The sequence below is a fragment of the Neovison vison genome, chromosome 8, assembly GCF_020171115.1.
Source record: "Neovison vison isolate M4711 chromosome 8, ASM_NN_V1, whole genome shotgun sequence".
Classification (NCBI taxonomy): Eukaryota; Metazoa; Chordata; class Mammalia; order Carnivora; family Mustelidae; genus Neogale; species Neogale vison.
Genome location: NC_058098.1, coordinates 121,302,426 through 121,329,811, shown reverse-complemented (window position 1 = coordinate 121,329,811; position 27,386 = coordinate 121,302,426). Strand labels below are relative to the sequence as shown.

Sequence of the window (27,386 nt, the reverse complement as noted above, 5' to 3'; positions counted from 1 at the left end):
AGAGGTGAAGACACAGCCCTGCCAGGGGAGAGGCTCCATGCCCTGGGGAGGGACAGATCACCGGCAGACACTCCTGCGGGCTGTGCTCAGTCCGTGATGGAGGAAGGCATGGGGGCTCTGGAAGCTCCGAGGAGGGGCACTTGGCTCCACCTGGGGAAGGAGGGGCCCAGAGGACTCCGGAGGGAGCCCTAGAGTGGATTTTGAGGCAGGCCCTCCTCTCACTGCAAACCTCCTGAATAGATGGGCTGTTGAAATAAACAATTAATACCTCCCCAAATGGCCCTGGACATGAAGCCTTCTCCCGGGAGGGCTGGAAATGACCTGAGAGGTGGCTTTGCTCGCCTCTTGTGGCTAGAAAAATCCATGGTACAGGAATGACATCCAGCCCCCAGGACTCCTCCCCATGCGCCCATCCCCCTCCCCAGCCACCCGGAGTGGGGCACTCACCGGATGAGGGTGATGTTTTTCCGAGGCACCTCCTTCAGGTCACTGATAGAGGAGGTCTTGCCAGCAAAGCAGTAGTTGGGGTTGTAGTCCGTCATGATGGTGGAGGTGCGGAGTTTGCTCAGCTTGTACTCCGGGCTCTGAAGCTCCATCTGCATGGCCTGCAGCTCCTGGTGCTTCCGGCGGTACACTATGCACAGACGAAGGTTAGCTGCAACGCGGCTCAACGCAGCCTGGACCAGGCCGCCTGGCCCCTTGGAGCCCAGGATGGGCTGCCTCCTCCAGGAAGCCCTCCTGGATCTCCATCTTCTCCTTGGGGATCTAAACATTTCTATCACACTTAGTAAGACTAACAAAATGAAAGATCATTTAAAGGAGATGGACAGTTTAAAATCAAGAAAATGGACGAGATTGGATTGTCTCCTATGGGAGCAGAAGCCCGTCAGCTGGGGTCCTCTGAGGAGCAGACCCAAGACAGGATTCAGTGTGCAAGGATTTCATCAGAGGAAATAGCTGAGTGGTGGTGGGGAGGGGCAGGGGCAGGCTGGGAGAGCCATCAGGCGGTGGTGAAAGTCTGACCCCCAGTGTGAGCACGGAGGGAAGTTTGAGGGAAGACCCAGGAGGGCCACGCAGTCTAAACAAGTTTCAGCAAGATTGCCGCAAGTTCCAAAGACAAGTTCCAAAGAGGGGGCTTTTGTTGAGGCTGGCTTGGGCTGCTCTAATCACCACCCACCCACAGCAATACCTCTGTATCCACAGCGAAGCAGGAGATGCTGTTCTGTTCCACCTGATCGGCCATCCTCGTGACCCCGCCCCCAACCCCACGCCGCCCCGAAAGCCCCAGGGCTCTGGCACACTCACCAATCATGATGCCTGAGAAAGCCAGGACCAGGGCAGCCACGAGGGCGGAGGTCACGACAGACAGGACCAGTGAGAGCGGCAGGTGGGGCTCTGGGGTGGGAGACACTGCAAGATAGGTCCCAGCGGGGCACTGGTGACATCGCTGATCGCCCTCGGAGCTAGCTCCCAGAGAGAAATACCCTCCCCAACCTGGACCAATGCCAGCCGCTCCTCCCCCACCCTGGAGGCCTTCTTCTGCAGAGGGCTGGGGGCAGGAAGTGGGCTCATTCTGGTTTACGACTTTCAATAGTAGCTTTTGGGTGGAGGCAACTCCTGACAGGGATAAATATCAAATTCTGGACATTGATCCCAGATGTCAAGGGCACAAGGACAGGAGGAGGGTAGGAAGGTGAGCCAGGAATGGCTCTGGAAGAGATTCAGAGTCCTTAGGTGAGCACAGACTCAGGACGACCCAGGAGCACAGGGTGCCCGAGAGTGACACCCGGCGGCTGAGTTACTGCCCACGGTCCCTGCGCACTGGGCCTGGAGTGCAGGAGAGAGGGCACCCGCACAGCCCACACCGGGACAGCCTGCCTGGTCCTGGACACTAGATCTCACAAGGACACCGTCACTGGAACGCCAGCAGACGCAGGACACGGGGTGGGGAGGAGACACAGAAGTGTCCCGTGTGAACTGATGGAAACAAACGCCTTATTCCATCTGGAGACTTGTAGCAGGAGGAGGACACAGCTCTGTCTTCAAGCACCTGAGAGGTTTTGCAAGTCCAGCTTGCAAACTCTCGATGGGGCACTGAGGTCCCTGGCATGCGGGGTGGCTGTTCAGTGTAGACAGAATGGCCCCTTGGTTGGAGTGTGGGGGTTCACGCCCTGGCTTGCGGGTGGGACTGGGCACTTTGGGGCTCCCTCCTCGGCCACGACCTGCCTTTCACACACAGGACCCTCTGCCCAGTCCTCAGAGCGCCCGTATTGGGGCAGACAGACAGGGGTCAGATGCTTACAAAACTATGTCTGAGGTGTCCCAGAATCACAGACACCAGCTGCAGCCACCGTCGGTTCATACTCTGGGCCCGCCACCGCGCTCACTGCCCTCTTACCGATGCAGGAGACGCCATCCTCAGCCAGCACTGTCCCGTGGTCACAGAAGCAGATGACCTTGTGGCTCTCGGGGTCCATGTGGCACTCGTCTCCCTCACAGTGGCTGCAGTTTAGATAATGCTTAATATTCACTTCCCCGTGGCCCTCCATCACTGGCGACAAGAAGGGAGGATCAGCCTCGGCTTGTGGCAGGGAGGACCACCCCGCACCCTGCTCCTGGCGTCTGTGCTTTATCTCTAGCGGGTTGGGGTGGGTTCTCTGGCCCCCGTCCCTCTGTCCCCCCGCCCCTGAAGGACCGCGGTGGGGAGGGATGTCCCTGACGCATATGAAGCAGCTCAGGAGACACAAGGATGCATTTTTGTAGGCAGAGGGGAGGCTCCGAGTGTGAGCCCCTCGGGCTGGCTGGCCCAGCTCAGGGGACTATAATGGTCGCATTTTCTAGGACCGGCCTGCCTGAAAGTCAGTCTTTTGCCTCTAGGTCTGTATCAGACCACACATCCTGTTGAGATGAGCGGTGGGAAGCCTGGCCTGGGAGGGACCCGTGATCGTGCCTTTGTATCCTGGACTCGTGACTGTGGCCCTGAGGTTTTGTCTGGGTGGGAGAACTGGCCGGAGCGGGTCAGTTGTGTCGCTTGGCGGAGGGGATACCTTTTAGAGCGGGGGTGTACAGGGTGCCCAGCGGACTGATGAAGGAAACCCCGTCCTCCCCGTCCATCTCGGGGTCATTGTTTGAGGCTGCGTTGCCGCCTGTGCCAAACCAGAGAAGAGTTGAGCGCAGAGAGGCGGGGGGCCCAGGTCTCAGCACATCTGCGCTCAGCGGGGCATGCAGGGGGCCCCCCGGGGCGGGGAAGGGCCTCAGGGTGGGGCGGTGGGGAGGGAAGGGAGGCCTGGGGCACAGGGGTGGCACTTGGGGAGGGGCTCAGTAGATGCTGGGTGTGAGGGCCTCCTTCCCTCCAGGTCCGGGCCAGCCCCTTGCCGGGGAGGCCCCGCCACTGCACTGGGGCTGCTGGGAAGCAGGTCATGGGAACAAGAATCAGAAGGGGTCTCGTGTCCTCAGGCTGGACTAGCCCCTTGCTGCCTCTTCCAGAACTGGCTAGGCCAGTAGCATTGAGGAGTTGCTCTCCAGTCCCATGGGGTCAGGCTGAGGCATGGGGGGGAGGGGATGGGCCCCTGTGCCTTTAGGCTCCTGTCCCTCCTTTCAGCTGGGCTGGGTGATCTCTGGGCTCCCCCCTCAGGCTCCTCCCTCCCACCCAGAGTTTGGAAAAGAAGAGCGTCTGGTAAACACAGGCATCTCACACACAGCGTAAAGCAAAACACAGACAGAACATCACAGTGCGGGCATGCATTGTTTCCTAATCTGTGGGGATGACGGAGCCACCGTCTTCCAGCCTCCCAGCCTCCCAGCCTCCCAGCTTCAGAAGGCTCTCGAGCTCTGCTCTGAAGCTCGGAGGAGAGCTGGGCCCAGTGGCTGGCAGCTGGCTGATGGGCTGGGCTGGGGCTGCCCCTCGGCACAGAGAGGGGCAAAGTTCTGGAAGCTGGTGGGCTGGGGCAGGGAAGGGAGAGGGTGAGGCCAGAGGCCACAGACCAGGCCCTCAGGGAAATGGCTTGGCAAAGACTCAGGCCAGGACGTCCAAAGGGAGGCACGGGCCTGGGGAGTGTGGCCGCCAAGGTTCTCGTGCCGGTGTGCAGTTAGGGGTTACTCAGAGAACAGTCTAGGAAATCAAAGCCCTTGATCATTGGCTTTGGGGGGGGGTCATCAAGAATGCACGAGGTCTTGAAGCTGATGGTATTGAAGCCTCGAGGCAGGATGTTGGCGCGAGAGCCAACACCCTGCCTCTGGCTGGTCCTATGGGGCTGAGAGGAAGGCGTGCATGGTGACATCACAGTCCACACTTGGGGTGGGCAGGGGAGGGCAGGCAAGGGCCGGGGAGAGGACAGGGAGAGCCTAGGACTAAGAGGGGAGGGAGTGACACCTTGAACACGAATCATCTTTACCTATATATCCTCCGCCTCCTCCACCTGAGGAGCACCCCCCTCCACCCCCTCCGAAACCCCCTCTTGTCTCCCACCCCCACTTCTTCATGGCCTGGGGGCAGGAATGTCCTCCGGTGGCACCCTCCAGCAAAGATTTTCCAGACCACAGCAAGGAAGTGTTATCATTCCAGCCACCTCCGCCACCTGCAGGAAGAGATGGAGAAAACCCCGAGTGAGGGGGTACCGGCCAGGGGAGGCAGGACGCCGCGGACTCTGTGGATGCTTGCTCCGGCAACAGCGCCCAGCGGCTGGGGAGGGCTCCGGGTTTCAGGATCCACAGCTGGAAAAACAGGAGTGTGTCCTCTGCCCTTGTGAGACCAGCTTTGGCCACAGCCACGTGGGGACTTGGTTTTCTTAATTCTTCGCATCCCAGCAAGGACTGAGACCTGCCAGTCCGTGGGCAGCCAACCATCAAAACCCTGCTGGGGTCGCTGCGGCGGGGTTCCTCTACATGGATCCTGGACTAGGCCAGACAACCCAGTGGGCTTTATTGTTTACTGGCTCTGAAACCGTGGGCCAGCTCTTCTCCGTTCTGAGCCTCAGTTTCCTCACCTGTAACTTGGGGATAGTAAGACTTGCCTCATTGGGTTGATGTTCAGACCGAAGGGGACAGTGGGCGTGCCAAATGCTTCCTAAACCATGACATGTAGGGACGGTTGGGTGTAAGAGGTAGAAAATGGGTATGCAGAGGTTTTCACACTCTGAAGCTTCGTTTTGCTGGACCGCTTCTAAAGAGCTGCTCCAAGGTCAGGGGCAGGGAAGATGGGGTTGAGGTAGGGGCTGAGGAAAGGGATGGGCAGTCCCCTCGGGATGACAGTCACCGGAGCTGTGCTTCCCAACGCCTGGGGCTGCTCTGAACTCTCGGGGAGGAAATGTTATTTACAGAGCTGAGGTCGAAGGCAACTTTATCTTTAGGCCACAGGCCAGCCACAGTCAATCTCTCCTGCTGGCCCTTGAGATTCCAGGGTCCTCTCTGTGTCCCCCTATATTGTTCCATATGACATTTCAACAGGCAGTCTGCTCCAGAAGACCCCACCATGTTCTCCGTTCCAGCAGGCGATGGGTGGGGAGGACCTGGAGAAATAGCCGTCGTGGGTCTGTGGAACCACGAGGGTTAACTGGCCTGGAAGGGCCTTCTGGAAGAATGTGTGGCAGAGGCGCTTCTGGACCCCCAGGGGGCAGCAGAGGGACGTCTAGGTGTGGGATCTGAAGATGGAGATCACTACTATGCTAGAGAGAAGGAGCTGGGTTTTAGGACAGGAGGCCAAGGTCAGGAACAAGCTCGGTCTAGAACAGGGACGATCAGAACCGAATCGAGGCCCCCAGGAAAGTCAGCTTTGGGAACTGAAGGCCTGTGGCATCTGGCCTGGGTTTCAAGCAGCTGGCCTCCCTTCTGTCAGCCAGAGGGTGGCGCATGGGCCTTTCAGGGCCGTTGATGTCTCGTGGCAAAGGGAAGGCCCCTTGGCAACATTAGGGACCTGAAGTGAGCTGTGAGCGTGGTCAATAAATTAGGATGACCTTGCCCTGATACCGTGTCTGCCCCTGCCCACCTCCCCACTGGTGCCCGTGACTCTACCTTGTGCCCAGAGCAATCCCAGGCTGAGGGGGTTTCTGACCCCCCACCCCCACTCCGTCTTAGAGCTTTTAAGCAAATATATGGAAAAGAAAACAACCTGCCAGAGCACCAGGACAGCACTGGGTCGTCCTCATCCTCACTGAGGTCCCAACCCCCATTTCTACGCTTCCTTCTCATCTAGCCATCTCTCACTAGGAGGGCAAGTTTGAGTACTTGCTTAATTAACCTCGAATCTTAAATGCCTCCCAAGATCCTTGGTCTGACTGTGGAGAAAAGAAAATATAAAACTGAACCGCATTTTCTCTTCAGACGTGGCCGGCTTCCGAGGAATCCGAATTCACACCCCCTTCGGTGTCCGTCTCCAATTTCTATGTGGCTGACTCTCACTTGGGAACATGGATTGCCAGACCAAGGAGGTTCCTGAAAGAGCTTTTCCAGCTAGATGTGCGAGCTGGTGGCCCGGGGCCTGGAGGCACCAACCACAGGGCCGGGGAGGCCTGACTGTGCCCACGCTGCTGCCACCTGCTCGTGTCCAGCTGCATTTGAGGAAAGCTGGGGAGGCTGGGCTGCCCGTCCCAGGGAGGCTGCCTGTCTACTGTGCTCGGGGACCTCTGCAATTCAGACCCCACGTCAGTAAAGACGCCTCCAGGTCCCCAGGCTGTAGCCCATCCTCCCTTCCTCCCTCCCTCGACGTGGGCACCAGCCTCCAGAGCTCCCAGCTTCTCAAGCACCAGCAACCGGGATGCAGGTGTGTGATGATGCCGGGCCGAGCCCGAGCGCACACAGTCCCGGGGGCCGGTCCGGGGGAGGCGCGGGCTTGCGGCATCTTACCTGCGGCTCCGGAGTTGCCGTTCAGCCCCAGCACCGAGGAGTTATTCTCCAGTCTCTCTGGGTGGAACGTGTCTGTCTTGGCCCCATAGGCCCTGCCGCCACCGCCGGCTGCAATGATCAGGGGCACCGGCACGCCGTCCTTCATCTGTCCGGGGAGATGACCAGAGACTGAGAAAGCAAGCGGGGCTCCCACTCCGGGGACTCCTGAGCCACTGCCGCTTTCAGAGTGTCAGGGTGTTTGCTGGGCTCTGGGTGACATCCCCGTCGTCTGAGGGCTTTGACCCCGTGGTGCAGCAACCCGTCCGCTCTCCCCATCCCCCGCCCCCAGCTCCCATACCCGTTGGGGTTCAGTCAGAGAAGCAAAAGCACTAAAGAGGTGGGATGGATCTTTTCTAGAAGCTGCTCACCCTGGCTTCAGAGGACTGGGCGCTGGTGCTTATAAGCATGGCTCTCTGCCCCCCGCCCCATTCCTCCCTCCTCTCTGGGGCCTCTGGCTCTGACCTCCGTAACTTCAAGATTAAGCCCTCAGCATCACTGTCCAGGTGCGAGGACCTAGCAGAAGCCTTTGCCTGCTTTTGATCATGTCAGAAAAACCCACCGTGGGACAGAGGAGGGCACCGTGGGACCGTCTGGAACTCTGAGGGAGGGTCGGCAACACCTGCATGGGGCCATTGGACTGGGACGTTGGCAAGAGAAGAAAGAACCTGCTTCTTCTCATTCAGATAGGGACCCCTACATCCCTCTTGCCTTGCTTTGCTCATCTCTGGATAGGGCTAAAGACACCTGACATGCTCCATTCCCAGGGTTGTCATGAGAAGCCCACGTCCTGGGTCCGTGATGCCCAAGGTCACCGCCCATGGGGAGTTGGGGCCGCCAGACTTACCTTAAACACGTAGGTGGCTCCGCCCCCGCCTCCGCCCCCTCCGGCCCACTCATGCACACTTCTGTTCACACGAATTTCTTCTTCTATCACGTTGTTCTCTCCAATGCAGACTTTCTGGATTAATCGGTTTGTCTGTGAAACAAAAAGCCCCTCAGGTTGGTGCCCAAGGTTCTCTACTTGCCAGCAGACCTTCAGTGCTTCATGATGGGCTCTGATGACCTCTCAGATAGTTCTGGTAGAACTGAAGTGACAAATATATATATATATATATATATATATATATATATATATACATGCAGATAACTGTCACTAGAGAGTATTAGAGAAGGACCATAGGACAGCTTTGATAGAAAATGCATGGGAAGATGGGGGGTAGCAAGCAGCTTTGTTGCTGACTAGTAATCAAGGAGGACTACCTGTAGGAAGTGGTGTTTAGTTGGGCCTTGAAGGACAGGGAGATTTTAAAACAGAGAATGAAGCAAAGTTAGGGCACTTGAGGGGAAGAGACTAGCATGAGCCCAGGGAGAAAGAGGTGAGGAGGGAATTTGGGGAAAAGTACAAGGAGTCTCTTTGGTTCAGAGAAGTCCATTTTAGGACAGAGAAACAGTCTAGCAGGACCTGTTAGGATCCTCCGGACTCTGAAGAAGGGATGACAAAGGCCCTAGATGGTGAGGTAGGGCTGGAGGGAGTGTAAATGCGAGGGAGTCAGGGAATTCACCTGGACAGTCAGATAATGGCCAGCAGCCTTAAATACAGTCAGACTTCATTTTCTAGGCAGTGGTGAGTCATTGAAGGTTTTTTTGAGAAGTTTCAGTTTTGAAGTATCATGGGAAAAGGACACAGCAGTGCGAGGCCAAGCTCAGATTTATCCCCAGCCCACCTTTGGGAAAATCATTTCTCATTTTGGACACCTCTTCCCTCCCATCTAAGGTCCCACTTCTTGCCTCCAGAAATCCCCTGCACAGTCCGAAATGGAGCTCTCTGTGTCCATGACGGAGAACAGGGTGGGGCCCCAGGAATCTGCAGATACCCCTGGATGACTGAGAAGTAGGTGCTCCAACCTCTCTGACCTCCAGGTGTGGAACGGGAATGCAGACACACAGCACACACAGCCGCAGGCGTTAGGAGAGGTGTCTAGGGGGGTGTCTCCTCTGTTAGGGACTCAATAAACAGCTGCTGCTATTTCATGTGCTCCCGGTGTGGGCTCAGGCATCTAGGAGTCCCTGGGGTTGTGCAGGAAATCCCTTGGACCCAGAATTCGGGAATCCCCCAATAAAGAAGGCAGGGCTTCTGGAAGAATCAGCCCGTTTGTCTGGCACAGCAGCTAAGAAGAACGCTCCAAACATCCACCCGACTTTGGAGGAAAATGGCTTTTCTTTCACTTATTAGAAAAAAGGCCAATAAAACACCACATTTCCATTGAATGCTGCTGTGTAACCAGCCAGTGGACACGGCAATTCATCTTGAGCCACTCCTTATGCTAAAGCACTCAGGGGTGCCGGCAATGAGTGCTACAGAAATTTCCAGATAAATAGCCAAGATGCAATTTGTTTTATGGCATTTTGGATTTAATGATGGAAATAATTTGATATTTTTTAGAGTGGATTTAGTGCGGGTGGAAGGTTCTGAATTGCTATTGTAGAGAGCTGACATTTCTCCTGTGTGTGTGTGTGGGCTGTCCAGGTGGGAGGTAGAGGGGATGGGCTGGGAGTGGGAAACCCTGCTAACTGCTGCCTGGGGTGGGCATGAGATGTCAGGGGCATGCCCGGAGGGCGGAGCCTGGGGCCAGGGGACCCAAATGTGGGATGTCCACTGGGCACAGCAGAGCACAAAATACAGGGTCCAATCTGGCTTCTTGATGGGCTGTGCTGGAGATTTGCTGAGTCACATCGGGTGAGGAACCTCACTTTCCTGGACCTGCCTCTTCCTGTGTAAGTCGAGGGGCTGTCCAGTCTGAACCAGTGATATGAAGAAGGTCCGTGCTCTTCACCCTGCTCCCCATCTCTCTGTCCAGCGGCAGTGGGACCTCCACCCTTTGGGGATGCCCTCTTCCTGTGAACGGAATCTCGAGGTGCCTGGGATTGCAGAAGTGGGAAGGAGGGAGCAGTTGAGCTGGGGAATGGCCTTTCTTCTAATGAGAGTCCAGACTCTCACCCATCCCCCACTGCCCATCTCTGCTGGCTTCCAGAAGTCTCCACCAGGCTGTCCACCAGACCTCTCCTACCTTGCTCCCAAACCTGCTCTCTCTACACCATTCCCAGCTCAGGTGACGGCAGCTCCCTTATTCCCATGGCTCAAGTGCAATTCTTGGGGTCATCCTTGATCTTTTCTTTGTCTCAGTTCTTGAGCTAGTTGGGAAGGAAATCCTTTTGATTTTGCATCCCAAATATATCCGGAATTCAGCCACCATCTTCATCATCTTCATGTCACCATCTTCATCCAAGCCACCATCATCTCTTGTCTGGACTAATGAAGTAACCACTGAATTCATTAAGTTGACTCTTCCCTTGGTCCCAAGTGAGCTCTTCGCTGTACAGCGGCCAAAGTGAGTCTTATAAATCACAGCTGCTCCCTATCCCACCTATTCCCACCTTTAGGCTCAAAACCCTCCTATAGCTTAAAAATGTCCTGATGGTGGCCTGATCACCTCATCTCTCACCAACTCTCACTCTTGCTCCCCCTACTTACCCTGGCTGAACCCTCCTACCTCAATGTCTTGGCTTCTGCTTGGCTACCATCCCCAGATATGTTCCTGGTTCGATCCCTTTCATGGCCAATGCTCAGCTGTCATTTGTTCAATAAGCTTCCCTCGACCACCCTATCTATAATTGCAACTTACCCTATGCACCTGACTCTTGTTACCCTACTTCCGTTCACTGGAACACGTTCACTTCCGGGTGCTCTGATTGCTGATATTACTAGTCATTGTTCTTCCCTTGTCCCCCAGTGGGAACGTTAGCTCCTTCAGAGCAAAGATTTTTCTTTTGTTCATGGATATATCTCAAGTTGCTAGAACAGTGACTGATAGACATCTGCTGAATACATTTGAATAATTGGGGGCTGTATGGGTAGGTGCTGACCCTCACAATTTCTGCCTTGCGAGTGATGGAAGTTGTGAAATGTAACATTTAGACCAGTGGTTTTTCTACTCTGGGGACACCTGGTCATATCTGGACACATTTTTGATCGTTAATCCTGGAGGATGCTACCTGCATTAGGGGGATAGAAGCCAGCGAGACTGCTAGAGAGCCTACAGTGCCCACAACAGTTGTCTACAACAAAGACTCATCCTCTCCAAAATGCCAATAATGGTGATGTCAAGAAAGCCATGCCATCAGACTGTGTGGTCATGCCACCAGATGAGGCTTGGGAGGAACTGGAGAAGCAGTAGCCGAGGGGGTTCTCAGCGGCTGAAGCCCATGCCAGGCTCAGGTGTGACCAGGTACAAAGGAAGAGCGACTGCACACAGATGTGCTGTTGAACCAGGAAAGCTGCCAAATTCTGCAGTTTAATTCTTAAGAGTGCACTCCATCCACTAGAGGATCCTCTTTAGGCACCATTTTTCTGCCTAGAGAGGACTGGAGATTGAAGTAGTGTGACAAAATATCCTTCTTTCTCTCTCTCCCAGTGACTCCTGCAGGAGGAGGTGTGGGGCGGCAGGGAAGACCCAGGACTAACTGCCCTCCCCCCACCCCATAACGCCTTTCTCCCCGTCACTGCTATCCCCGGCCCTACCAGCAGGGGGCCCAGCTTAGCCTGGGCTTCTTTAGAACTCTCCTTGTGCATTCCCAAAGTTTGAGAGCAAGTAGGTTGATTAATAACATGATAAAGTGCGGCAGCCCCGAGGAACAAGTAGATTACAATTGAATTAAAAAAAAAAAAGGACTTAGTCCTGTGAAAAGACATAACTGATTACAATCCAATCAAGTAAAAGTCCCTTGCAGAAGTCAATGCAATCTCTCTGCTTAGATGAAAGAATTACATTAGCACTCGATACATTCCTGTGGAAATTACAGCAGCCTGTACCTTAATGACTTAATATATTATATCAGGTTCGAAAGTCCTGATTATAGTTGCTAAATAAAAGTTGCGGTCCAGACATTTCTCACGTGCAAGGTTGCACCTGCCGTGCTTACTCCCGTTGCTTTGTTTGAACGCTATCGGTTGGGGGTGGGGGTGGGGGATGGGTGCTTTACTCTCCTCTTTGCTCCCAGCCTGAGGCCCGGCTTTTAGGAGACCTGAGTTTATTTTGTGGAATCGTACTGCTTCCTGGGTAGTCCTGGTTCCCACATCTGTCTCCCAAGGCTGCTCTTGAATGGCTCTTGGAGAAGGGGCCTGGGACCCAGCTCCCTGCCTTGGCCCCACCCTGAGTGGAAGCTGGGCTTCAGGGGAGGGTGCGGCCTGGCCTCACAGTACGGTGTTCCTGCCAGGCCAGCCTGCACCACCAGGGTCCTGTCTCCCCCAACACAGACAAGAGGCAAACCACTGGGATGCCTAGAGTCTCCATGGCTGCTACATTCTTAAGTCTTCAAAGTCTCATTCTCCTGGTGGTTTTAGATCCCTGCTGGCTTTCTCAAGTCCTGCCATTGGAGCGCTCACTGTTTGACAGGTGGATACCCCAATGGGATCAGAATCCAGAAAGACAGGCTGTCTCTGGGGCTGCAGAGGGTGGCAGTCTGGCTTGTCAGATGATGGGCTCTAAGTGAGGAAGGGGAAAAGGGCATAGAAACCAAGGCCCAACAAGTGTGGGGCACGGCACTAGCGGGAGCCAGAGTCCCTAATCCGTGCGGCATTGTGAGTGGCTTTGGAAAAGTCCCTTCCCTTCTGTGCTCTTGATTTTCTCATCTGTAAAATGTCCTGTTTATAATAGGGCTAAAGACAATGGTGCCGCAGCAAGCAAGTGTAGGAGATGGGCTTTACCATGCAGTCTGCTGAGAAGAACAACCATTTGCCCACTCAAGTAGGATCCAGTTCTTAAGTTTTAAGGGTCACTCTCAAAACCCGTGCCTCTTCCTTGGTTCCCGTGGGGATGTGAAACCCCAACAGCCATACCCAAATGGGCCCGGAAGGGGAGGGGCATGTGTAGGCAGAAAGAGGGGTGAGTCCCGCCATCTTTGAAATACGAGCTCCCAGAAGGAGGGTATCCATGGTTGATGCCTTCCAAAGGGCCGCCCGGGGTTCTGTGATTGTGATGGAGATCCTGGTCCCTGTTCTGGAAACTTACGCTGGGGCAGGCGTCTTCCCCCTGTTGTCCAACCAGGATGTACAGAGTGTCGCCCTTCTCCAGGTTGAAGATGCCCAGCACAGACACGCCATGGGACCGCATCATGGTGTTCTTCCCGCCTTTCCCACCAGCAGCTCCGTAGCCTGAGATGCTGCAGTGGAACAAAGCACATGAAGACTGATTCCCTTCCTGCCAACCCAGGAGCTCCCAGGGGGCTCAGTGCCCCACCATCGTGGTCCTGATGGTTCTTCCCCTATTGCACCTTGCATCAGCCATGAGGTCAGCAAGGAGGCTTCCTTTGCCCACAGTAAGAAGAGGACAGTCCTGTTGACAGAGGGCTAAGGAACTGCCTCACTCCCAGGGCCAGGAAGGTAAAGAACCAGTATGGGGTACAAGAGAGAAGAGAGGGAGAAGAAGAGGGAAGACAGGGAGAGTCTGTTTTAATGGGGGGTGTTGGGGTGATGATTTCCTGAATACCTGGCATGTCCCATTATGGTTTCTTTCCCTTTCTGAGATCAAAGGACTCATGTGACCTTAGACAAATAAATGACTTAATGTTCCAGTTCCACATCTGTAAAATGGGGATAATAAGTGAACCTACATTCTAGCATGTATGTGTATGAGATTAAAAGAATTAAGACATGTAGCCATAGAACTGTGGCTGACACATAAGTTATTCCATAGTATCATACAATTATTACAACTTATATTATGTATTATTATTGTTATTGTTATTATTAATGGTGGAAGTCACAGTCATTGACTGGGTATACAGTTTTCAAGTTCCCTGGGTCTAGACACAAGGAGGTCCCAGGTGGAATGACCGAGGTCATTGCCGAGGTGAGCAGTGTTTCTGAGCACAGACTGTTTATTCCCATCCCACTAGTAACTCTCTCTAGAGCCATGTGTATACAGAAAACAACAAATCATGGTGAATAAAAACAGAGTTGAGGGGGAGCGCAGGATTATTTCTGTGCCTCTTAGGTTGCCGAGATGGAATCACACAAGGACGGGAGGAGAAGAACTCAACTGGCGAACCTTATCAGAAAAGCAGCATGTCTGGAAGACAGCTGCCCGCTAGTTTCAAACGCCTCCCCAGAGACCATCTGCCAGGGAAAGGGTCTTGGGAGGTTTTCATGTCTCCATGCATTCAGATCCAAGGTCCTTTATGGAAAGCATTCAGGAAGAGATGCGAGGCGGTTTGTACATGTGCACACGTGGTGGCTTCTCCACCTGTAATTCTAGGAAACGCCTCATGTCTCATGTGCGAGGGGCCTCCTGGGGGCTCTCCTAAGGCAGAACTAAGCCCCTCTGTGCAGAGAGAAGCCTGGAGGAATGACTGATTGCTAATGCGGCAGGTGAAGACCTGAGATCTCCATGGAATGCCATGGAGAGTCTGATGTCTGTCACCCTGTCGGTGGCCAGACACAGACTGGAGCTCACTGAAAGCTGACATGGCTAAAGGCTAGATGCATAAGGGGAGACTGGAAATGGGCTTCAGCCCCTCCTGGGGCTTCCAAAGAAACCGGAGAGGCAGTTACCGTTATGAAAAGAGGAGTCTCACCCTAAGAGTGGCTGTATTAGGGAGGCAAAGAGGCTCTGGGGTTCTATGACCAGAGTGGACCGTTTCCTAGCTGTGTGTCCTCTTGGAGTCCCAGCCTCTTCTGTAGTCAAAGAAGAATTGTATCTTCTCTGAACTCACAGCGTAGCAGAGAGGTTCAATGTCAAGAGGAGATCACAGGTGAAAGCCCCGAGAAAGTGACAATCTGGGCATGAAGTCCTGAAAGTCAGGTAGGTGTTCAGGGCTGGGAAGGGAGACAGGACCATGACAGGCAATGGAGCAGTGGCATGCCACTGCTGGATGTTGGGGACTGTGGTCTGAACTTGTCCTCGTGGCAGAGATGTCAGATGGTCAGGATGGTCACACAGGGAGACAGAGGTGAAGGATAGGAGTCGGGCTTGTGTGAGTGGACGTGAAGAGGCAGGGAAGCCTCTGGTAGGTGTGGCTGCAGCAAGTGCCGGAGCTGGGCAGCGAGAGGACCCAGCTCTGCAGCACAGGGTAGGGGCTGGTTCCTGAGCATCCTACAAGGCAGCAGGCGTGAATGCATAGGGCATCTCCCCAGTAGCCATAAACAGTAGCTGCTAGTAATTCACTTGACAGGTGAGGACACTGAGGCTCAGAGACCAAAAAACTCATCTGAGGCTACACAGCTGGTCACTGGCAGACCCTGGTCCAAGCCCCCATCCCCTCAAAGAGGCCACGTTCTCTCCAACATGCTGGTGCGAGGCTTATCTGGATGCATGGCAGCGCGGTCCCACATGCTACTGGCCCATCGTCGCTCCTGACCCATTAGAAATGGAGAAGGTGGCCAGGACTGTTGAGGGAAAGGAAGGCATATTGGTGACAGGCAAGCAGCAGGATTATTTAGCTCAGAGAAGGGAAGCCTAGGGCAGGGGTGGGTGGTGGGGGGGCTCACTCCCATTGCCCCCCACCCCCGCTCCAGGGATAAACTGTGTAGAATCTAGAGAGAGTGTGTGGTCGTGGCGGGGGGTGAGGGAGGGGCCTGCCTTGGTTCTGCTCTCTACTTGGTATTTCCAGGGCTTTATCCGGAGAAAATCCTTTCAACCTGAAGGTGTGGTTTGCTTGGAAAACTGCCGCGGGAGGCAGAGACCTTGTCCAGCCCACTTGTGCTATGGCTGAGAGGTAAGCTATTACCCCCCCTCCCCCCCACACCCCGCGCTCAGCCCTTCTTGCATCATTTGCATAGTCATTTACATCAATCTGCATGCATTATGAATCATACGGAACTCCGGCAGATTAAATTTAGCCAGATTATTATATTTTAGAAGTTGTTTGTTCCTGACTCCTTTTTCCTTCCCAGCCCTTCTTTCCTATTTCTCCTGCCACTCCCACCCCCAAATACGAGCCCCAGCCCCATCTAGGTCTAGTCCTAGCTCTTGACAATGAGGTGCGATGCCAAGAGGCCCGAGTTCTGAGCCATATACTAGGTGCTCTGCTGGCTGGGTGACCTGGGGCGAGCTGGTTAACCTCTAGAAGCCTCAGCTTCCCCACCAAGGGACAAAAATGAGGACAAGGACCCCTGTCCTCATGAGGAGAAGTAATGGATTTGAGAAGACTGCACAGGAATGCCAAGTGCAAGGTAGGACTCTAGGCTGGGTGGGCTCTACAGAGTAGACAGTAGAGCTTGGCCACCAGCTGTCCACAGCCGGTTTCACTTTCCTGTGTTGGCCTCAGCCCCACGTTTCCAGCCTGGAGGAGGGGCTGTCTTAAAGGCAGGGGAGCAGGCAGGCGACTGCCTGCCTGGACTAACTGTAGGAGAAGCAGCACCTCCCTCGCCAGCCCTCTGGGGCCTGACATCTCACCGTAGCGCTGCACTCCTTTGGAAGCTTCTAGATGCTGCTTACAATGCTTATCTCTGGAGGGGGCCATGCCGCCGAGAGAAAAGCATGGGCTTGAATGCAGACACAACTGGGTCCAAATCCAAGCTGTTGCTCAAGGCCCTGAGGGGGTAAGGAACCTCCCTCCCTGGTGCAGACCTGGCATCTGGCCAACCCCGAGAGAGCCAGTGCCTGTTGGGTTTCACGCAGGACCCACCTCTGTAAGGACCAGTGGGGGCACAGGCAGCCTTGGCATGTCTGAGGACCCCCCAGTCCTGTGACTCATGTCCCACAAACTCGTGCCAGAATAATTACCAGCAGCCCGACTCTCCAAAGCGTCTACCCCATCCCCTGTAGACGATTTTTGATGGTTGACAAATGACAACAAATACACCTGCCACTCAACTGGGGAAAATGACTTGCAGTGCTTCCAATTTACTGGAAATTACAAGACACTGTTCTTGACGAGCTGACGCAGTAATTTTTTTTTTTTTTTGGTTTTGTTTTTCCTCATCTCAATCCGTGCCCCCTGGTCAGAACGGATGTTTATTGGGTTTGCGTTTTGTATTATTGACTGTGAGCCATTGTTACCTGATGTAATTGAGTTGTGAATCTTTTTAAAATAAAGAATTAGCAGCAAATCAAAGTGGCTGCCTGCCGGATCCTGGGAGGCGGCGAGCTAGTGTGGGGCATGGTGGCCTGTCAGTGCCGTGCCTCTGCGGGGACACTGGAGGGGGGGCCGATGGGAGTGAGCCAACCCCACTTGGAGCTACATGAAGCTCCTCCTTCTCTCCTGTACCTGACTCTGGGCTCTGCCTCTACTTCCCAGTGGGACCTTGGGTGAGTCCCTCCTCTCCTTTGCTTCTTGGATTTCACCTCTGCAAAATCAGGGGGGTAAGATCTGCCATGCCTGTCCTAGCCCATAGGGTTTTTGTGGGGGTGTGTGTAAGGGCTCAGTGCATGGGAAATCTGTGTTTAGATGTATAGTTGTGTTCTCTAGATGGGTCCTTGGAGCCAGCAGGAGATCCCGCTGGGGGTTGGCGGTATAGGGCTAGTGGAGGAGACACTCCCTTCTCGCAGCCCCAGCTCTGTCCTGGATTGCTCTGCTGAGCAAGGCTCATGGTTCAATTCTTCCTCCAACCTCCCTGACCAGTACAGTCCTATACTCCTGGAAATACCAGCGCTGGAAAGGATCTCAGCAACCTCCCTCTACAGCCCCTCCCTGTAGGACAGGGCTGCTGGAGAGAAGGGAAAGCGCACTCTCAAGGTCACATGATGTCACTGGCAGAATTTGGACCCGAACCCCATTTTGCCTGCAGCCCATCAATCTTGGCGCAATCTCCCTGCCTCTGACTTTCCCTGCTCTGTGCTCCTCGTGGCGATGGCTATCTGCACAATTACTCTGGCAATTGATCATGCCTGCGACTCTCTCCTGCAATTGTCTAGAACTTTATTGGCGTTGTGGACTGTTAATTCAACTTTTCTGCCCTGCGGTCTTTGCAAAGATGGCGAGAGGCTCCAGAGTCTCAGTCCTCTTGCAAGCGCCTAGTCGGTGATGGGCCCATGGTAAGAGCTGCACAGCTGTGGGTGGATCGGGCTGAATGACGGTGTCATCCAGCTGCACACACCGGTCCCCGGAGCCAGGTGGGGAAATTGAGTGTCAGTGATGGAGACCATCAGGAACAGCTGTGGCCCGGGTCAGCCGGCAGGATTTGCTGGCTCCAGCTGGGACCCGGGACCTCTTGTACGTTATGTCTGAGGAACAAGTGAACCATGAGAGAACTGCCGTCAGGAGCTGTGGGCCGTGCTTGACAAATGTTTTTATAAATGATCTGTGCGTGTGGTGGTGGGGCCGCGGAGGACGGAGGGCGAGGAGAGATGCGGAGCCCTGGAGAAGCAGGAAGGCAGGCAGGGGGGAGGAAGGGAGGGACAGACGGGAGAAGAAGGCAGGAAGAGCGAGACGGGCCGCCAATATCTACTGAGTGGGCCCTGTGTGGGGTAGGTCACATAGAGTCACACAAAGTCCCCAGCAGTCTGTCCCCCCACAGCCCCAGCATCCATGCGCTTTCAGCGCCCCACTTTGGCCACCTCCCCTCGCCTCCCCCTACCTCCCCGGGCACACTCAAGACATGGTCACTCAGTGCTGTGACCCAGAAATCTCCCTTCATCGGGCGTCACTCTGGCTGTTGCCCTAATTCTTGCCTGTCCTTCTCAGTCAAGCTCCTTGAGATGGCAGCTGTCACTCACCGTCCTGCCTCCTCAGCCCCCAATCACGGCCTGTCACCTGGACTCTGCCTCCTCCCTCAGTCCTGCAATCACGCTGATTCCACCTCCCAAACACTTCTTGGCCCCACCGGGTCCCTCCGTGTGTATCTCCCTGCCCCTGGCTTAGCTCCTCAGGACTCCACTCCAGCCGCCTTTCCATGCGCGGTCCCCGCCTCCAGGCGTGCATGTCCCCCAAGCCGGCGCCAGGGGGCGCGAACGGCATTCGGGATGTGAGGCTCCGGCCCCAGGGGCTCCTTCCTCCCCTCCTCTTTGTGGATAACTCTATCACCTTCAAGACTGAACTCAAGTTCTGTCTCCCTGTGGAAGCCATTCATGAACTCAGGCCCTTCCCCGGCCTCTGACAGCAGTGCCTGATGCAAACCTTCCCCGAAGGACTTTCTACATCGCGCATCAATGCATTGTTTCTATGTCCGACACCCCCACTGGCTCCTCACAGGCACAGAGTGGATCTTGTACACCTTTATATACTTAGTGCCAGGCAGTGTCCTAATCTGTGCTGAGTGCCGTCCACAGAGACCTGGGAAGCAGGAAGGGAGCAGGTTTGGATGCTGGGACATAGGTACTTGGAGGGAGTGAGAGCATCACTACTTTGACAGAGGCAAATCCAGGGGAAGGGAAGCCCAAGGCAGGGAAGCAGGGGGCTCAGGGGGCGATGGGGACTTAGATGTTGTCCCTAAATTTCCCTCCTTAAGCCTGCTGTTTCCTGTCCCCCAGCCTCTTCTTCCTCTCCCTCTTTCTGGGTTTCTTCCTTTGTGGTGGTGGGCAAAGGAATAAAGGGTGAGAGATGGGCCCAGGATAACCAACCGATAAGGGCACACTTTTATCCATGTGTATCCCCGAGGAAGCCCCAGACAATGGTGGCCCCACTGTGACATACACTGGGCATATGGTGTCACCTCTCTCATTAGCCATAGAGAAGTCAGTGGGAACAATAAAGGTGCCAGACCTCAGGAAGCAGCCAGACTCACCCTCTTCCAGGAACAGGGGGAGAGCATAAGAAATGCTCCTGCCCTTTCTCACCTCTTGAGAAAACATGATGGGTCCCGTGTCTTTCTCACTAGATGAACTGCACTTACCAAACAAGAATTAGTTAATATGGGGAATATGTCTTCCAGAAAGAGGGCACCTGACTTGTCAACATGGATATTTTGATGTGGGGATGTTTTGATGTGGTCTAAAAGGCAAATCATTAAATGGTCTGGTTCTTTGATACTAAATTATACAATCAATATGCATTACTGTCCAAGCCCTGAGCCTCCTCCAGTGTCAAGGTCAGAAATATCTGATACAGCCTTTGAAGGGTTAAAAAATCCCAAGATTTCAAAAACAACTAAAAAACCCCAATGTTTTTCAGTTTTAACTCTTCCCTTTTTGATCTCAGGCCAGCTTCATTATGTCCTACGGATCAAAATTTCCCCTTTGTCAACCTGGACACATCGAAGTGTTACGCTTCAACAGCAAGACGGCTCCTTGTCCCTGTTTCCAATGAGCATTTGCCCAGCAATGGTGGGGGCCGCGAGCTCATTTCAATATTCCAGAGAGAAAGAGAAACTGTGCCCCGATTTGGGCTGGGGTTCTATGAGGGAAGTGCGGCAATACGTGGCAATTCATGCAGATCAGAAAACTGGCTAGACTTAGATGTGCTTGTGATTAATAAAAAGGAGGGGAATGAATTAGTGCTTATTTAATAAGTATAGGTTGTCTGCCAGGAGAGATCTTTTGAAACACGGGACCCACGTGAGGAAGTCAGAAAAAAGTCCTTAGAAACAGAGAAGTCAGGAAGTACACCTTGTGGGATCAAGCTGTTCTGGAAATGCTTCCGGCCACTGCCTGCAGCCAGATGTTCTCCCTGCTCCCTCTGGTCTCTGCCCACGGGCCGGGGAACACCCAGTGCACAGACGTGTTATGCGAGGCACTTGTACATCATCTTGGCAAATCCCTGCTGGGCAGATCTTTTACAGAAACAGAGCCTCAAGCGATTCAATGACCTGCTCGAGTCTGAAAGTGGGTCTGATTCACAGTCTCAAGGGGAATGCAGCCCAAAAGGAACCCTGCTCATGGTGCCTCCTATTTGTGGATCTTTGTGGTCGGGGCAGGAAGGGACTTACAGCCTGTCTGGCTTGGGAGTCTCCCTGGATGGGGATGGGACAGTGGGTCTTGCTGGCCGTTCACTGTTGAGGTGTCTGTCTGCCTCCCTTCACACTGCTTCTTACACGTGGGGCTCTGCCACCAGGGCTGGGCAGGCCAGCATCCCTGCAGGTGGTGGGCCCGCCCCCTCCCAGGCTTTCGGTTCCAGAGGCTTCCTGGAGGTGGGTGGTGCATGACTGCTAGGCCTACTTTCCCTTTATTGTTCCTCCTGTCCCCTGAATGCCGCTCAGAGTCCACGTGTGGGCTTTCGTGGAAAGAACACACAACCTTTGGCCCAGAGGACCCTGGGTTTACTAGTTATGTGGACTTTGGTCTGTTGCTAAGCTGCTGACTCCAGTTTCCCCCTATGGAAACAAGGGAATATCAATAATCATAGTAATGACATCTGCCTCATTGCTAAAAGGGGGAGAAATACTTGGTGAGTCCTCAGTGAACACTCCTCTCCATCTCTCTGGGACAGTGACTGAGCCGGGGAACCTCAGCCAGGCAGGAGGGAGAGACCCTGACTGCTCAGTGTGACAGATCCGGGGTGGCTGGGTGTCTGCGACCATTTGTTGGGGAAGTGTGGGACCTAGAGCAGCTAATTTGATTGCAGCCAAACCTTGTTACTGCATTCCTGACCAGAATGTCATTTAAAAAGCACTTAGGGCTCCCCCTGAGATGCATTTATACCGAGGTCCCAGGGGTGGGGCTACAGAAAAAACCAGGCAACCTGAGACGCTCTTTTCCTTCAGGGGGTTGGGGGCTGAGGAAGGGGAAAGAGAGTTCACATCCCACTGTGTTCAGCCACAGGGGGCATTTGCACCAGCAAGGTCATGATTAAGCTGCTTCCTGTTTAAGCCTGCTATTCGCTGTTCGCTATGGGAGGAGCCTCAGCAAGCCTGTGCTTCAGGTTTCATCAGGCCTGCGGCCTGCGTGTCTGTGTGTCTGTGTGTCTGTGGGGAGGCACCCCATTCTCTGAGCCTCAGTTTCCTCTTGTGTAAAATGAAGACTGCAGACCGAGCCTTGTTCACAGAGCTGTGGGAGGACTACACACAAGGGTTCAACCTAATCCAGTCACTCTTTGGGGCCGTATTAGCATCACCTGGGAACTTGTTAGGAATTCATATTCTCAATGAATGAATACAATCAGCGTGATAAATACCCCTTATGTCTCCCTTGCCAACCCGGATCCAATAAATGTCAATATTTTGTCATATTTGCTTCATTCATATAAAAATGGATAGCACAAAAATTTTCTTAATATTCATATCCTTGGGCCCCACTCCAGGCCTACGAAACGAGACACTCTGCGAGTGAGGTCAGTAATCTGTATTAACCAGACGTCCAGTCATTTCGATGGTTGAGAACCACTGGTCTGAGCCTTGCCATCAGCTTCACGTACGAGCGAAGTGGCCCACTGAGTCAGGCCTCCCTCTGGCCTGGCCTTGCTCTGTTGGAATACTGTGTAGTTGGGGTTGGGTGTGGGACAAGAGCCTGAGAACAGCTGCTTTTCTTGTGAATAGTGAAGGCCCAGGGAAGGAGGCTCAAGGGTGAGGGCATCATCTTTCATGTCCATCGTACGTCTGTTTCCCAAACATTTCACATGTGCTGACTCATGTGAACAGCATCAAGCAATACTCAAAGAATCCACTATAATTACAATTATTAGTAATAAAGAATATTCTGAAGCTAGCTCACACGTGTATATCATCTCCACAAACAGACTGTGGGCTCCTTGAGGACAGAGGACACATCTTTATTGCCATATCCCATTATCCCAAATCTCCCCATCTCCAGCCCTTATACCCCACTATGGGCCAGAGTCCATGGCCTCTGAGCCTCAGTGTGCCCAGGCACCCTGAGGGCATGCACCCGCAGGCAGCACCCCATCATCTTCAGAAGGGGAGATCTGTCCCTTGGCCTCCCCCTCCCCCATACGCACCTGTAGGTGTCGGTGGCTGGCACCTTCCAGGTCTGGATGCCTTTCAGGGGACCCTCGCTCCCCACCACCACGCTCAGGTTGGAATTCCGGTAGGCGTTGTTACACTGGGCCTGTGTGGGGCCGTGGGGCCCACTGGCCCCGCACGTGGTGAACAGCCAGTGAACTGCGGCACAAGAGGAAAGATAATCACTCACTTGGCCTGGCCCTCCCTCCTCCAGAGGCTTCCCAAGGCTGCCTATGAGCTGTCTGCTCCATGGCCATGTTCCAATATGGCACCAAGGCCTGGGCAAGAAACACCGATAAGACATTTAAACTGGAAAAGTCTGTTGAGGATCTACTCTGTGCCAGGGCCTGGTCAGATATGAGGGGAGAGACACAGATGGAGCTGACTGATCCAGCCTTAAGGAGGAGGGATGGAACTATCTAAAACACAGGACGGTAAAGAAAAAATCCCTTCAGTTATCAGGAAGAAGAGAAGACCCCCTTCAGGTAAGACAGGCGTGGGCAGTGGCTGGACCCTCTCCTCGTTTCTCACCGAGTCTGGCCCAATGCTGGGCAACCAACAGGTGCTCAACCTATGCTACTGTGACATAATGCAATGTGACTGCATTGAACCTGCTCCCAAAGGCTGGACATATGCATATAAGACCCTCTTAGCTTGGGGAAACTCAAAAGAGTAAATTGGACATAGACTCCAGTTTCCCTCTAATGCGATGAAGTTAAATTCTACCTATAGAAAACATTATGAAAAAATTAATTTGGTATAGTTTTGCTCACTAAAACGTTGAAGTGAAAAATCTTTGAAGACTTTTAACTAATTTAATGATGTGGAAATGAAAGCTTAATTTGGGCTGCTAAAATTACAAGCAATCAGATTGAGACTGTACTGGGTAGTTTTGATGATCTGGAAACTTGATGAGTGTGTGTGGGGGCTTTGTGACACTGCCCTGACCCCAAGGTCAGAGACCAAAGTTCTAGCTGAGATTCCAAGGCATAAAGCTATACAACACTGTGTATTCAAATCCTTTCTCAGTTGGCTTCACTTTTTTGAAATGGAGATGTTGATCTCTGCTTGGTTTCTGAAGGTTGTTTCAAGGGCAAGAAGGAGATGAATCCATTCATGTTGGGTATGAATGATTGATTCTTTCTATACTCTAAAGGAGTAATCTGTTACTTCAAAGAGCTAACTCTTTGAATACTGAGTGCATTTTAGCAGCACTCTCTTGGCCAGTTGCCTTTTTATCCATATCTCCAGCACCCAAATCCTAAGTGTGGGCTGTCCTCAAGTGGTGAATGGAAAAGGACACAGATTTAGGGGCAGCCTTATCAGTTATTGGTTGTGGGACCTTGATAGAGTTCCTTGGGCTATAAAAGTGGCTGAATTGGCATGAGGATTAAAAGGAAGCAAGGGATATTACAGGCTTTGTAAAGTCCAGAACTCTAAAAATATGAGTTGTGTCCATGACTCCTGCCTACACCCAGGACAGGTGCTGTTCTTGACAATAGGAAATGTGACCAGAGGACTTTCCGTCAACATGGATCCTCTACCAGCAGCACCTAGGGATTTAAACTCAGTGAGTTGGGGATGAGAATGGGGACAGAGAGAAAAAGATAATCCTGGAAAGGAAGTAGAAAAATCCACTTGGTCCATATGATCTCCAGCTTTTTGAAGGCCATTCTCAGATCCAATGTGTGCCTAAAGCAAGCAGCCTGGGTTTGCGGGCAGCCTTCTCAGTCTGGGGCAGAGGCATGACAATCCATGCAGTTAACTCAGTCCTGGAAATTAAAGCATATACATGTGTGATTTCTTTCTTTCCTTTTTCCTCAAGAGTGCGCTGAGGAAGAGAGCTGAAGGTATGGGCATGGCACATTACCTGAGCATTTTCCCTTTCGTGGGACCCACTTTCAACTTCAGTCTGGGTTAACATTGCTCTAAATGTTGTGGGACATTCCCAGAGAGGCTGGGATTGTAGTTCTTGACGAGGTAGGACATTTGGTGAGGTAGGAAGAGAAGCACGGTCTTTGGATCCAGATGGGCTAACTTTTCCTATTTTGGATTTTGCCCCTGACCAGCTATGATACCTGGGGTAAATCATACACCCCTCTGAGTCTCAGTCTCCTAATCTGAATGAAACAAGATTAGAATTAGTGGGACTACTGAATGATGACCTAAGCAAAGTGCATAGAAGAACATTTGGCATTAGAGATGCATGATGAACACAGTTTAAAGTTGTGTAACTTCCTGTTCAATTTCTAACTGTTGGAAGAAGAGACACCCAATCTCAAGATTTATGTTCACCATTCCATAAAAGGGGGACATTATGGCTCTTTCTCAATAAAGGGATCAGTATTTTCCCAACTCAGTGGACATATATTAGTCTCAGGTGGTTTCTATACAAAACATTTTGTTTTTATTTTCAGTGATTTCTGATGGAAAGGTCCAGAGAGAAAATTCTTTCCAGAGTGGATTCCATGGGAACAGATATGCCATCCCAGGTCAGATCCATGATTTATACAGCTAGAATTCTCTTGCTTTCAGCAGCCTTCGAGGCATGGTGGTCCTCCCTGCTCCCTCAGATGGACCCGACCCTCATAAATCTGCTTGAAGTTGCTTGGAATCAATCTAGGTTTCCCACCAGCTTTACCTCTTAGGGGAATGGGGTTTCTTAGTTCATCGCCCATTGTCCAAGGGCTCTCCTGCTTCTTATGTGTGTGGGCTTGTCTTGCTCAAACTTCGTTCTGTTGGTTCCCTTTGCTCTTTCTGTCTGGAATCTGACATAATAGAACGTCACAGCAAGATGGGACCCTGGAGATCACCGAATTCAGTGGTCCCAGACCACCTAAGGACATTTAAAAGTATGAATTTCAGAGCTCTAGAGATTCCAATTAGTAAATACTAGGTTGGGTAATGATTGGGGAAGGACATTACTTGCATTTTGTAAAAGCTTTTTAAGGAGAAGCAACCAGATTTGTGAACTAGGTCCACCTACTTCATTGATGAAATGGAGAAAGAACATTCTAGAAATGGGAGGAGATTTTTTTTTCTGAGTAAATCAGCTTTAGAGAAGGAACTAGAAATTGGAGGCTCTTCCTTCTATGTCCAAAGATCCTTTGGTGGTGATCAAGCCCTTCCCATCTTCTTGTCCTGAAGACTTCTAGCCTTTTCAGATTGTCCTTACATGAGTTCCTGATCCTGTGTCCTTCCTAGGATTTTAATGCTTGAATCTGTGTTTTGAGATAAGGTTACCAGAACTGTGGGTTCTTGTGGCTTTATGCAAGGGGACAGGGACAATGTTATTCTGCTTTATTTCTGGTGTCCCTCTAAAGTGCTTAACACAGCGTTGCCCCCCCCCCTCAGCTGAGCATTGGGTTAAGGCTTGCTGGCAGCAGGCCATAATAATTTCCAGATCCTTGCTTGAAAGGTAGGTTCATGGATGTAATTGGAAATTACTGCTGCTCTGAGTGTGGTGGTATTAACAGCCATGGGCCTAGGAGGGCCCCAGAGGAGGCATCTGGAATGGTACCGTGGGAGCAGGAAGAGTCTGGTAGAACATCAGGCAAGATATCCAGGAATGAGATCTGTTCTAAGCGAAGGCAGATAGAATAATCAGTCAAGCTGGGAATTAGGCACAGATCATCTGAGTTCCAGTTCAAGACTGGAAGAGGTGCTAGACGCACCAGGAAATCCTCACAGAACTTGTTTGAGAGTCTGGTTTTGTTTGTTTGTTTGTTTTCCTTTTAAATCCATAAGCCCTGGGCTCACTTAAAACCAGGACAGACCATACCAAGTTTTCTCAGGCCACCATGAGGGGACAGGTGAGAGTTTGGTCAGGATAGCCTGGTGGATGGACTCACAGCCTCAGAACTGTGGCCCTATAGTATCACAGCCTAGCAAAGAGCAGGCTTTAGGGGGTCATGGGCATAAACCAGGGAAAACAGGTGCTCAGCATCAAGACTCTATTCCCCAGAGAGGCCATAGGGAGACAGGAAGTGTCAAAAGGAAAATCTAGTAACTGGAATGTTTACAAGGCCAGGAAGCAGAGATATAAGAGAGAGGGATTATGAAGCTATAAGGCAAAAGCTTGGTTTTTGGTAAGAAGATCCAAGGTCATAGTTAGAATAGTGGTGCAGTGGGCTTGATGCTGAGCTGCCAGTCTGAGAGCACAAGGGTCCTTGTTTCCCCCTAGATGAGAGTCTACATTGGTCCCTGAGGCTCTGTGGAGTTACAGGAGGATCAAATGCCCCCCCAAGGAGGAGCCTGGATTGGGGGTGGGGGAAGGAGGAACTCTGGTTCTTTTCTCTTGGGGGAAAAAAAAAAATCAACCCAACAAAAATAAGACCAAACTATTGTATTAAAACTCATTTAGGAAAGAAAAAAAAGAACTGCTTTATCTTGTCCTACTTATACCATACACTGGAAAACTAGTTTAATACTCATTCACATCTAAATTGTACAAAGAACCCACAAACATCGAAACAGTGATTGGTTATAGACAGCTGAGTAAGGAAATGTCCATTAAACACCGGGTTTCATTTTAAGTATATTGCAGTACCCTCCAAGAAGAAACAAATCAATTAGTAATATGCTGCACAATGCTAAAAAAATAGGCTAGACAGTGATTGTACTAGTTTTATTACTGTTGCTAAGCCATCTCATCTGCTCAATTGAATGCAAAGAAATA

The 27,386-nt window shown here is 52.4% G+C and overlaps 1 protein-coding gene across 1 annotated transcript in view; it reads right to left on the bottom strand.

Moving 5' to 3' along the window:
- Window positions 1-27,386, bottom strand: part of ALK (ALK receptor tyrosine kinase) — a 680,627-nt gene that overhangs the window by 27,423 nt on the left and 625,818 nt on the right. The window contains exons 12-20 of the mRNA XM_044261833.1: window positions 22,705-22,867; window positions 12,948-13,098; window positions 7,724-7,855; window positions 6,841-6,985; window positions 4,395-4,577; window positions 3,048-3,146; window positions 2,399-2,551; window positions 1,306-1,410; window positions 448-634 (exon numbers count right to left, since the gene is read on the bottom strand). Coding sequence (XP_044117768.1) covers window positions 448-634; window positions 1,306-1,410; window positions 2,399-2,551; window positions 3,048-3,146; window positions 4,395-4,577; window positions 6,841-6,985; window positions 7,724-7,855; window positions 12,948-13,098; window positions 22,705-22,867 — 1,318 coding nt within the window. The remainder of the gene's footprint in view (window positions 1-447; window positions 635-1,305; window positions 1,411-2,398; window positions 2,552-3,047; window positions 3,147-4,394; window positions 4,578-6,840; window positions 6,986-7,723; window positions 7,856-12,947; window positions 13,099-22,704; window positions 22,868-27,386) is intronic.